At 45.7% G+C, this 13,161-nt stretch overlaps 1 protein-coding gene across 5 annotated transcripts in view; it reads right to left on the bottom strand.

Annotated features, from left to right (window-relative positions):
* Positions 1-13,161, bottom strand: part of FYCO1 (FYVE and coiled-coil domain autophagy adaptor 1) — an 825,109-nt gene that overhangs the window by 779,349 nt on the left and 32,599 nt on the right. For all 5 annotated transcript variants that reach the window (XM_078688154.1, XM_078688155.1, XM_078688157.1 and 2 more), the window contains exon 2: positions 3,470-3,648. In XM_078688154.1, coding sequence (XP_078544280.1) covers positions 3,470-3,524 — 55 coding nt within the window. In that variant the 5' untranslated portion in view covers positions 3,525-3,648. The remainder of the gene's footprint in view (positions 1-3,469; positions 3,649-13,161) is intronic.

Genomic DNA, 13,161 nt, shown 5'->3' with positions numbered 1-13,161 from the left:
TAAGTCCCACTCGGTGCATCCGGTCAAGCTGGATCTCCTGGTCTGAGGGGCCTCCCAGAATATGACGAAACAAGTCCATAACAAAGGCCTCAATGTCTTGATCTTCAGCCCCGTGAGGCACCGCCTGAATCCTTGTTATTGCAGCGAGAACGATTCTCTAGGTCTTCTGCGTGGGCTTGAAGATCTAAGTGCTGATTCCTAAGTCGAAGGACCTCCTGTTGGAGCTGGGATACTTCTTCATCATGGTGTGGAACTCTCTTGTAAGGTCCGCAAAAAGGGACTCCAGGACACTGCGCGTGACAGGCCCATCAAGGTCCTCCGGCCCCCGCCGGTCCGCTGCCCCTCCATGGTGCGGTATCGCTTCAGCTCCCCCGGTCCTGGCCTTAAGTAGTAGGTCCCTGATGGACCAGGCAGCGGCCATCTGCAGAAATTACCACTCCGCTCCAATAGCTAGTGGGCCGGGCTGCGTGTAGGTATATCGTGCGCCAAGCCAACCAGTCCGTGCTGCAGGGCAGGCCTCATATCCCCGACCAGCATGAGAACCCCACAATCTCGAGGGCGGCGTCAGTGGGGATGAGTGAGGCACGGGTCTCCTAGCGCGACACTCGGTGGGTCGGCCCGTGCGTGGTATAGCGTGGAGCAGGGGGCCCACTCCGCCCGCTGGCTGCCACCAGCTCCCAACACGCAGTGGAGGCTCATCTCTCTGTCGACTCGTCGGGGGTGGCAAGCTAAATCTCAGGCCTGGTGACCACTGTGTCCCTGATCTACTCACAGGGCCGGTCCCGTTGCCGGAATTCTCAGTGTTCCCATTGCTGCGGTGCTGCTAGGGGGGTGCTCAGTTGATTGCACCACTGCCTCTCCTGGGCACTCACTCACAACCTGGCAGCCGCAGTCTCAGGTCCCCTCTGGCCAGCCCCCTCTGGGACAACGTGCTATGGTGGAATCGTCTCCAGCCTCACTCTGGGACCAAACAGATCCCGCTCACTCTTGGCCAGGCACGCCACAGACTACCGGGCGCAACTCCACGAGGGTCCTCACTCCGGCCCCAGGCCCCTGCCGACCATGTCATCTCAAAGCGTGGCGCGGACCCCCAGCGGCGGTGGCTGTGTTGGAGGGAGGCGACACCACAGGCAGCCGCACCAGCGATCGGGGCACCTCACAGTCAGGCTCACCTCCAGTTCGCGTAGGTTGGTATGCAGCAAGTCAGACCGCCGCCGCCATGTTACCGCTCTGCAGTGCACAATCAGTTGATGATGTTGGGCCTCCCACCAACATGAGCGTGCCTCCTCCCCTCTCTTCTTCTTTGGGCCAGGTCTACGCTGCAATCCTTGACCCCAATGCTCGGGGGTCGACCGCCGCAACATGCTCAGGCTCCGGCGCCGACTGTACTAGGTCTCCGCCGCTCCAAAAACAGGTCAGAGGTGCCAGGGCGATGTCCAGACACCAGAGAGGTCCAAAGTTACGGCCAGGGTCAGGCTAGGAAAAGCTATGTAGGCTGGGCCCGGTTTGCAGGACGGAGTGGCGAGCAGGCATGTCCTACTCGGCCACCATCTTGGCCACGCCCCTCGCTACTTGATTTTTAAGTGTTTTTTACTTGGTTTGGAATTGTCTAGTTTGTGCTCTCACTGGGCAACCGATAGGGCTTTTATGAGCCCTCAGTTACAGTCAGTAGTCCCTTGTGAGACTGCTTAAAAGCATCTTTTTAGAAAGGCCGGTGATCCACTACTCAATGCTCTTGTTGGACCTCTCCATAATGCTTCAAGCTTTTCCAAATATTGCTTTGTTTCATTCCTTGGAGATTGCCATCCTTAGAGTTTTTCATATAATGTCATTTTGCGTTGCAATAACCCCAGGAAGGAGGATCAGTGGGGTAGGGCACTTCTGAATTCAAATGTATTTTCTGGGATTCTTCCCAAATTATTATTAAGGCCAAATCTAGATTTTGAAAGGGTGTTTTTTTTGCTTGTAAAGTTTGGATATTCAGGGCAAGGATTAAGGCCATCATCAGCAACTCTAAGTAGGTGGCCTAAGTAAGCCCTTATAGAGGTCTTTGCAAAGCAGGGTGAGTCTCTCTCAGCCAGGAGCAGAGAAGATCAACCAGGGGAATGTGAACTTACTGGGCAGCATTGAAGGTGAGTTAATGACAGACATATATAATACTGCCACTTGGTCTACTTCCCGTACCTTCATGAAACAATGAAATGTAGACTGAAATTGGGAATATGGGTCTTTGATTTTTGGTGCCGTGGTGTTAGATACAGTGGTGAAGGAAGAATGGAGTGAATAAATCTTTAATCTGGAAACAATTAAGGTTTGGTTGTATGTTATTGGCTTGGTTGAAGCTGAATTAGTGCCTTCGGTAAAGGACAGGTATAAGAAAGGCAACATATGAGGTGATTACTTACTGTTAATCTTCATTACTCTGAGTCCTGGTCTTTCTCGTCACACTCCAGTTTTCCCATCCTTTTGGAGGGGAGAATTCAACTTAAAGGGAAACAACAGGGAGGGGTGACTATTGCTTCCAAATGTGAGAGCTAATGGGAGATGTGGTAGGAAGTGGAAGCCATTTTAGGGATGGGAATGTTATGTTTAGTTGGGGTAAATCTATGTGAGAAGTGAGGAGGCGCTCAGCATGTAAGCACTGGGACGAGGAAGACCAGGACTCAGAGTAATACAGATTACTGGTAACCAGGCAGGCCGTTTAGCGAGATCCCATACAATATTCCATAGCAATACATATTACACTTTATTCCCTCGAACGCATCACAGATAGACCCGTATATGGCTGTTGTGTCTCCTTAAATTAACGCACAATTCACAGCTACCTCTCCTCTTGCACAAATCATAAACCAGGAAGCGGGCCTAGAAATCTACCCAGACAGTACACACTTGATTTGTTTACAACCTGTAGCCACATGTCTCAAACACTATAATCTACCAACACACCTATAATCAAGTCACACATACTAAAACAGCATGGGAACCACATTTATACTACTACAGCTAAGTCAATCAGGATGCAGGCCCAACCTCGGGGTGCAACAAAGTCCTTGAAACCACAGCATGAAAGCACTTGACCCCGACTGCTCTCTCAGGCAATATTAGTGACAGAATATGCAATATATAAATCACTGTAGCATAAGATAACGTAAGATAAAATCACAAAACACAACAAAAGCATATTATGAATTTAGCCTGCTCTTCAAATACGTCAGCACAATCAAAATATGTTGATGATTGTTGATGCTATTCGACTTTTATTCTGGTGTTGTTTTTAATGCATAGTAAACACACACAGTAATAAATGGTATTAAATTATATCATGAAAGTAACTTAAAATGGGACCTAACCTACACATCGCATAGGTCATATAAAAGATCGGACAATTGCAAAATAAATAGAGAGAGAACACTGCAAGCTCTGGGCACCCTGCCCGGCCAGACAATGAGCTCAGTGCTGCATACTGTACCTTGCAAATCTCGGATAATCCTCTGCAGCTGGCTTCCTTCGGCATTCGTGGCCATGATGGAGGCAAGGGTCAGGCCACTCCAGGGTCAGTTTTTACAGCCAAGGAGAAAGAGTGCTGCTACCCCCGCGTATTTGCATCCCAACGTGAAGCATGTTTCGGCCTTCCGCGTAGATTGAACCCTGAAAAAGAATGAATGACAAGAAACGCACCCAATTAAAAGAAGTTTTCATATGGAAGGTCACAATTGCTTCTGTGCAGGGCCCCTGCCGCTGCATTCGTCCCTGAACCCGCTCCTACATGGGCTGGTGTCAGAAAAGGTCCCCAAATGCGGTCCTGCACACCAGTGTTTTGAAAGTCATAAAGCTGACACTGCTAGACTCAACGACCCCATGAAAACAGGAGATGGCTTAATCCAACGTCCTGTCCCACGGAGTCCGCCATGAATCTAAAACGGCGCGAAAGCGCGTGATTATGTATAACCATGTAAAAAAATAAAATACTAGCTGGTTATAGGTATGCTTGTGTTTAGAGGTGCGAGGGGAAGGGGTCAGCGGTTTTATCTTCTTCACTCAACGTTTCCGCTTGCTATGATTTCTCTCTGCCTTGCAAATCACAAATTAAGTCTCCAGTGTTTGTAGTAAGTGTGATCCACACGCCTCTGTGAGACAGGAGGTGGATATGAGAGATGGTAAGTGAACGCCATCCATGCGCCGTGCCCAAGGTGGCCGTGCTCCACTGTCTCCACAAAGAGAACCAGGAAGGGCCAGTGATGGTCTGGTAGACACACTGGGGACAACACAATAAGGAAACAAGAATGGAAGGATGGCTGTGCAACAAAATACCCTTGCAGCTGATAGTGTTAGTGTACCCTCAGTGCAGCAGAAACGCTGCTAGTAGACCTTGTTTATTCAAGTAGGCATCTCCTCGGTCTAATAATGATTAGGGACATGCAAATATGTATTTCTATTTCCCTATATTGCTACTTCAATAACACTGCGGGGCTTTTTATTAACCACTCAAAGCAAAACAAAAGACGTCAGGCCTTCTAGGGGTGGCCATGTTCAACCTCCATTTCCTTTGGTATCCATCAGACTTCAGCTCACAACTTCCAGCTCTTTGGAGTATGACAACAGAATCTGAGGTGCAAATAAAATCAGCTGTAAGCAGTCTATTGGTAGTTGTTCTATTAAATAACTTTAATTTCTGCCGGTTTTCATAATCCTATGTCTTGCACTTTCTTCAGGTTAGTGTAAAGTAGTGAATACCTGTTCTACTAGACCTTCCCACATCCACGCCTGTTTTAGGTGTCTAGGATTAAAACCTATCAACACTGGGATACAGACCCGGACTGCTAATTCTGCCAGCCTGGCACTTTGCCAGTGGGCTGTGGGCTCGGGAGCTGCTTTCATTGCATAATAAGACACGACCTAACATGCCCCATGGCCGAACTCCAGTCATGGTTTTCTGCAGTGCATGGCTAGTTTGAACATTTCTGCCAGGCCAAGTTAGGTTTCTAGATTCCCGGCCGGAATACAAATGTCTCAGCATCACTGGGTCGTAAGTCAATGTGAAGGTTATGTTAGGTTCTTGTAAAGTGTCCGTCGTCGTTATCGGGTTTCTTAGTGCTAAACACTAGGTGGGTTTGGAATTAGGAAATCAGTTACCAGTGTTACCAGTGTAAAGTATAGCAGGTTTTGTAGGTCTGGGTTTTGGCAGCAAAGCCGTCAAACAGACCTAATGTTTACAACACGCAAATAGAGGTCTTTGGGTCCCCCTCTTCCAACCATCAAATTTCTTCGACCAGCCTCTTTCAGCCATTGTTGTGAGACTATGTCAATCAGATCTTGACTCAACACAGAGGAGTATTCATCTCTCACCTAATGCTATTGGCTCTTTAGATGTATCCTTGTGCCTCCTCTCGAGTGCTAACATTCAACTGCACAAGTGATTAGCGGACAATAGCTCTCTCTGTCGGCTCCTGGTGGCTGTCTCCTATCCCGTCATTTTAAGGTTCTAACACTGCATGCGTTGGTACATTAAACCCATAAATATTGGCTTGTTACTTCAAAAATTGTTCCCCAGAGGAGAACCTTTCCCATCATCCAGATTTAAAAGAAGTCATTTTACAGGTCCTTTAGTAGGATATAGGAGAAAGGGAAAAAGGTAGAAACGTCTGTGCTAAGCAGGAATTGGTGCACTCAGACATGGTAGTACTGTATTTCCAAAGTGAAAGTAATGGCGGCACACTTGGAGAATTACCCGACAACATTCAAAGCAGCCTCATTTAATGCGCCAGGCATCCCAACATGTTGATAGGGAATGGACGTCTGCCAAAGAACTTTCAGGGCCAAGAGCAGGTATTTATGGACCACCCAATGTGGGAAAACCAGAGTTAAACTAGAATGAGAAGTGCATTTCCTAACGCCTGGCAAAGGAACTGAAACGCACTACGCAGAAAAGCAGCATTGCACTAATCCTGGGCGAAGTACTACGCTATGCTTGCGTAGGTTGCGAAGTTTGCGCTACTTCGCACTCCGCAAAATGCACGTAGCACAGTGCAAACACGTGTAGCGGTCATTTTTTGCTTGCTCGCGGTCCTCAACGTCAAGTTGGCGACCGTGAGCGAGCAAAATGACATCCTGACGAGACTTTTTCCTCGTTCGCGATCAGCAACATCAACTTGCCGATCGCGAGCGTGGAAAATAAACCTCCCAGTGAGATTCTCAATGCAGGAGGTCAGGTTTCTCATTGCGAGTGGACGCGTATGCTCGCGACGGCTCACAATGAGAAACTACCAGTCCGCGTTGAGAAAGCTGCCGCTCGAGTAGAAATCTACTCGAGCGGCAGAAAACGACCACTTGCACTGTGCAAGATGCGGTTTGCACTGATTGCACAGTGCGGACAAGCATCCGGCACTGTGCAATCAGTGCGAACAGCATTTTGCACAGTGCACTACGCAGTTCGCGTAACGCGAAGAGCACTACAGGTAGCAATACTATGCGAACTACGCCCAAGGTCACATTGCACATGGAACGTGGCATAGCGTTGGTGAGGCTGAAGTCAGAAACTAATAGATTACAAGGATAAAAGTGTGCGGCCGGGGGACAGAGAATTGATTTTAGATAAAAAATTTTAGCTATTGCACAGAGTTCTCTGCTCAAGTGTCATGTTCTTTTTACTCACAAAACTCTGTAAGCAAAGTAGAAATACAAAGTTGCAAAAAATTCAGTCTGTGGCAGTCGCAGGCATAGTAGCAAAACAAACTACAGATGACATGGTGTTACCAGTGGAAAATGGAGAGGCAGTAACACACTTATCTAGGTAATGCATTATAGAATCACATAGGCATAAGGAGAGGAGTATATTAAGAAATGATATTCTGCATTGCCTTACATTCCTATCGCTATCAAATAGAAGCTTCGTCACTCAACTTAGATCAGGTTTCTTCAGATAGGAAACTAAGCATAACACACGTTATAAAATACCATGACCATATTAACGCTCTTTACGCTCTTTTCTCACACTGAATGTTAAAATGGCAGCCATTTACTCTTCTACTGACGTCTATTGAATTATTCCATGAGAATATGAAGATTATGCTAAGAAAGATTCAGCTGACCAGAAACCAAGAATGACCAGGTACATTTACTGCAGTAGGACATCACACTGCTGAGGCAACAAAAGAGATATCTCAAAATGTGCCGACACATTTTAATCTAAAAACTGGGGCCAGGCTGTGCCACACCATTGAATAAAAAATATTACAGGACAGAACGTGTCAGAGGTACAGCCCTCATATGGTTCTCCTTCCTGCCCAAGGTATCCACCAATATCACCTGCAGGTTCCCAGGACAGTCTGCATTGTCAGCAGCACTTTTCAATGCCTAAGTGGTGCCCTTTTAAAAGCACTTGCCCAGCTTGAACATGGTAGCCTGTTAGATGAAAACAGTAGCCTGTTAGATGAAAACACAAAGATTCAAATTACAGTATCCAAAGAGCTGATGGATCTTCACCAAGTCATTGGTTGGCTAACATGTACAAATGAGCAAGCACTAGAAACTGGTTCCTTGATAATGGCTCAAAAACCAAAGTCCTACCATTAGACTGAGACAAACCCTCATTACCGCTGTATATAACTCGCCATCCTCACAGATCCCCACTGTGTTCTATTCAAGGCATGCACTGTGGGCAACAAAAACCCTTGTTCGCTACCACAGGAGAACAAAGAAGCTGAGAATAGGTACTTCCATCTATGCACACTGCTGTAAGGTTCACTAGCACTAGTTAACACCATGAATGCCTAATAAAATGACAACTATGAAGGCTTTCCAACAAGAAAATATTCAAGCTCCAGGGAACACCCAATTAATGTGGTCTAAATTATCATCAATCTAAAGAATGCAAACCTATATCTCCTTTACAGACCTCCCTCCCGTGACTCTTCTCTAGTCAGTGGGATGAATTAAAGACATTGTGCTGTGTGGGAAAAGCTCTTCACAGTCAAATACTCTCCTTCCCATGCAAACCAATGATGCTTACTGGTTGACCAGCCGCCTAAGTTTAGCCAGCCAAAACAATCTCTTGACACATTAGAAGATACTAATATTTTAAGGCGAAAATGCCATAGGCATGTGGTGTAATTATTTAGAACTTCATTTTGTCTTTAAGATGTACAGAGAGTCAGGAAGACTCGGATTTACAGCGTATTCTAACAGCCTTTTCATTTCCACAAAATTGCTTGTCTTATACTATAATGATATGTTACTTGAGCAAGAGGCCTTTTGACCATGCAGTTATTCCTCCCACAAATTATCTAACACTCTTTTTCTTCACAGAGAGCTTTTCTTGCATCAAAGTTGGGGAAACAATGATTCATAACAATAATAACAATAATAAGATAAAGCGTGACAATATTTTGCTCTTTTACACACAAAGAGGGTTATATTATATATTAGGGTCAGACCTCCCAATTAAGGGCTCCTTGAGAACTATGAAGGGGGAGAACGGACAAGAAGCTCTGACAGAGGGTGGAGTCAAAGAAAAGTACAGGAGACTGGACAGTAAGTATTGATGGGGAGAAGAGTGGGAAAGCTGCAGTGGGAATGAGAGAGCCAGGAAAGGTGAGAAGAGCAGATACGAGTCGAAAATGATGGAGGGCTGCATATGGGGAATATACAAAGTAATTGTAGAGGAAATCAAAGAAAATAGAGTGTAGTGTGAACAAGAGGCTGCAAGACAGTGAATTAAGGAGCAATTAAGAGGTGAGCAGGCAAGCACTGAGAGGAGAGTCGGGGAAGGCTTTAGGGAGAAGAAATAAATGAAGTGTGAGAGATTACCGAAGGTCTTAAAACAGGGCCAAAGGCAGCTGAATGGGGAGTGGGTGAGCAATGAAAGATAGCAACAGCTAACTAGGTCTAGTAAGGGGGCCGAGTGAGGAAAGAAGAGAAAATGAGAAGGAAATTGAGAGGGAGAGGTAGAGGAAGAGGGGTCTTGTGGGAAGAAGTGAGAACCAACTCAAATTTAAGAACGGGAGGAGGCCTTAAACCCACTCATTTTTCAGACACAGCAGGACTGCCAGATCACACCTTGACACAAGGTGTATCCATGAAACTACACGTGCGAAGGTAAAGAATTAATTAATCAAGAGATCAAATTTGTGAGATTTTAAGAATAATCACACTGATTACCTGATAAAAATTGTATAGTCCTTTATCCGATAATACCTTGTCAACCAACCCGTGGCAGATGAATTAGTTGTGGCTGCGCCTAAATTCTAGAATCTCACACAGCAACTCCAGAACACGAGACAGCCAGTCAATGAAAAACAAGAGATCAGTCTTCATAACAGTGGAGCTGCACAAAAACCCACTTGAATTTCATTGCCAATGTACATGCACAAAGAGGACATATGCAAAATGACTTAAGGGCTTGGAGCACCACCACATGTAATGCATAAGGGACAGACAGTGCTATATTTTTTGTTCTGTGCCTGAGCGGGGTGCATTGGACATAGTTTTTTTTAGCTCTGAGTTGCCATTAACTTGCAAACTTCACACGGTGTAATTCCATAGCTGGCCCTCAGTGACACATACAGCCACAACAGATGGATCTTCCCATAGACGTTAGTGGCAACATTTGGCTTGGGGCAGTCACTGATCCTCTAATTGCAAAAGTAGTAATCAGTACACATCAACAGGGCATAAAACCGGACCTGCAGAGTTGCAGGCATCCAAGTCCACATGCTGAATCTGATATTCTCCACCTTGTGGGCTTTGGTTTGGTTATCTGTAGTCAGGGCCTACCTAATATATATATATATATATATATGAAACATTATAGAGCACAAAAAAGGTATAGGGAAAACAATAAGTTTTCTTAAAATAACCCTCACCCACCAAAGTGATCCATGGTGGCATGCTTCATCAACGGGTTCTTCCCGCTGCTCGAAGGGGCAAGTTACGATAGAAGGGGACGAGGGAGCACTTTTTAGGGTGTTGACTATGAGGGGATGGGAGTGGGACGGTCAAACAAGTGTGTATTATTAAAAGATACCTGGCTACGTGGAGTCTAAATTTTACTATATCCTGTGGCTGGTACCATTAAAAAGGGGGTAATGGAGCCTTATACCTGGTTGCCATATTGGCTAATCGGCCAATTTTAACATCCTGGGAGACCTTAATCTCTATCTGGAAGATGACAATAAGAAGGAGATTGCTAGCTTTTTAGCTGATTTCGCAGCCTGCCAGCTCCAGCAATGCATCCCCAGTTCTATGCATTTAGCGGGGCAATTGATAGATCCTGTATTTTCCAATTTGCCCTCTATAAATGTCCTTCCTCCTCTCCCTATGGCATGGTCGAACCACTTTCTTATCTACATATCCCTATGCTGGCAAGGACACCCACAACAGATTTGCCCTCAGCCTACGTTAAAACACCAATGGCACAAACTAGAGGACGATCACTTCTGCGACCTACTGCAAGCACAAACACCCCAGCTGCCCCCAACATGAATGCAGCAAATAATTTTTTCCAGGAATGGCTTACTCATGCCTGGACTGCTGTATTCCCTCCAAACTAGTCACTGAAAAAGAACGCAGTCTAAATCATGGTTTAATAAGTCCTTGACCCTTGCAAGAAAAACTGCAAGCTGCTTAAACGGGCTTGGAGATGCTCATATGACCTAGAAGCCAAAAGTCAGTATCGTGCATCCATTAAGGCCTACCACAAGTTGATTAGAAAGTCCAGGGCTGATTACGTTGCCTCTAAAATTAAAGAGCAAAACAAAAGGGGATGATGGACGGAGTGTTGAACATTGCAAGCACTCAACCCCAGTCAACTGATCTGGGTTTAATCCATCATCATTCTTTTGCTCACTCCGCCACTCCAGTTCAGACATGGCCATATGCAAATCAGTCCTGCCAAGCCATGTCTTCCCTGGACTGGAAACAAGCATCCTGGGACCAGTTTCTGGCTAATCAGCTGTCATCAGCCAGGCTAGCTTGAATCCAGTGGCAAAGTGATCAAGGGACCCACGTCAGGGCATACCCTGCCAACTTAGGACGAACAAAGCAAAACCAAAGGGGATGATGGACTAGGTGTTGAACATTGCAAGCACTCACCCCCAGTCAACTGATCTGGGTTTAATCCATCATCATTCTTTAGCTCACTCCGCCACCCCAGTTCAGACAAAATAACAATGGATTTAACCCTGATCTTTTTTAGCCCTAAGTGGGATGGGTATGCCCAGACGTGGGTCCCTTGCTCACTGTGCCACTGGATTCAAGCTGCTCTGGCTGAAGAAGGGTGAAATACCCTGAAACCGGTCCCAGGATGCTTGTTTCCGGGCCAGGGAGGACCTGGCCTGGCAGTTCGGTCTGAACTGTTCCCATGGGGCACAGGGCCAAGACTGATTTGCAAATGGCTGGGTCCAAACTGGGGTGGCATAGTGGGCAAAAGAACAATGGATTTAACCCAGATCTTTTTACTGGGGAGAATGTTTGCATTGTCAGGATTCCGTCCATCATTTGTTTGCTGCAACACTCTCAAATTTAAAGAGAGCAGCAATCCTTCAAAAACAATCTTTTCCCTTCTCAATGACATGAAGAACCCGAATTCGGTAACCGAACCTTCCATCACTTCAATAACTCAGTGTAAAGAGTTGGCCAGCTACTTCATGAACAAGGTGGAGAATAGCTATAAAAACTTCCCAACTTCAAATGACAACATGGTTTGTATGGAAGGGATAAGGGACAAGGTGCACAGTAAACGAGGGACATTACTCTCCTTCCCTTTACTATTTCGTACAGAGGTTGAGTCCTTCTGTAATAAAATGAAATCAGGTTCCCCAGCAGACCCAATGAAACCAGACGAGTTCCGTAATGTTTTTTTTCTTTTCTTCTTAATGCATATTTTATTAAAACACCAAAATGTACGCATTCAATACACAAGGTATCAATAGATCTGACTTGGAATATAATCTTGATCAATCAGTATGTTAACAACACAATGCTCAAACTTGGCACAAATAGGAAAGAGAAATATATACATGAAACATAAGGTTGTTAAAGGCTAGGCATATGTTATCTTGATTATAACATTTTAAACTATTCTACATAACTTTCTCATACTTGGCCAGTGTTATCAATCTGACGTTCAGGGTGTTAGCAAGACTAACAGACTTTTAGGATCTTCTATTTTGAAATTTGAAGGCGTGCTGTAACTACGTTGGTTAAGCTTCTCTGCAGTCAGGAAGAGTTCCGTAATTTTTAAAAACATCTCCTACCGGTCTGTGGTGAGCTGATCAACATATCCCTGACTATGGCGTTAGTACCTCTTGCGTGGAAGCATGCAAAAGTTGCCCCGTTATTTTAAAAAAACCCTCTTTGGACACATCCAAACCAGAAAATTATCACCTCATATCCTGCCTCTTATTATTGGCTAAAGCCACTGAATCCTATGTGAATTTCATTGTCACGACGTTTGTAGAGTCCAACGAGATATTGGACAAAACGGTTTCAGATCACGCCACAGTATGTGACGGAGTAACTACTAAGCACTCTGGGTGAAGGAAACTTCACGGCTTTGATTCTTCTTGACCTCAGCACCACATTCAATACGGTATCTCATGGGACCCTACTGCGTCGCTTGCAGGAGATGGGTATCAGTGGCATGGCCTTGTTCAGATCATTTCTGGATAGAAGAACATTTCAGGACACTGCAACCCCCCCTCCACCCCCCTCCACCCCCCCCACCCCCCTCCACCCCCCCCTGCTCCCGGGAATATGCTGTCCATTACAGAGTTTTGCAGGGATCGATGCGGAGCCCTACCTTCCTTAATATCTATCTACAACCCCTTGCGGCGGTGGCAAAAAACCAAGGACTGTCATTAGTATCCTACTCTGATGACACCCAACTGGTTATCTTCTTCTCCAACAACTGCAAGCATAACCTCACTAAATTTCAGGAAGACATGCTGGCAATCTCAGACTGGATGACAGCTAATTGTGTGCAGCTAAATGCCAGCATGTCTGAAAATTTGCTGCTAGGGAAAGTCAGCCATTTGTGGTCAGAACAATGGTGCCCAGGTGCATTGGGATCCGTGCCCCGCCTAAGGAGGTTGTGAAAAATCTGGGCGTATGGGTGGACAGTGCCTTGTCCTTTGAAGCCCAAACAAAAGCGGTTGCATGTTTTGA

Source organism: Lissotriton helveticus, chromosome 4_1 (genome assembly GCF_964261635.1).
Source record: "Lissotriton helveticus chromosome 4_1, aLisHel1.1, whole genome shotgun sequence".
NCBI lineage: Eukaryota > Metazoa > Chordata > Amphibia > Caudata > Salamandridae > Lissotriton > Lissotriton helveticus.
This window is presented reverse-complemented; position numbering and strand designations above follow the sequence as displayed.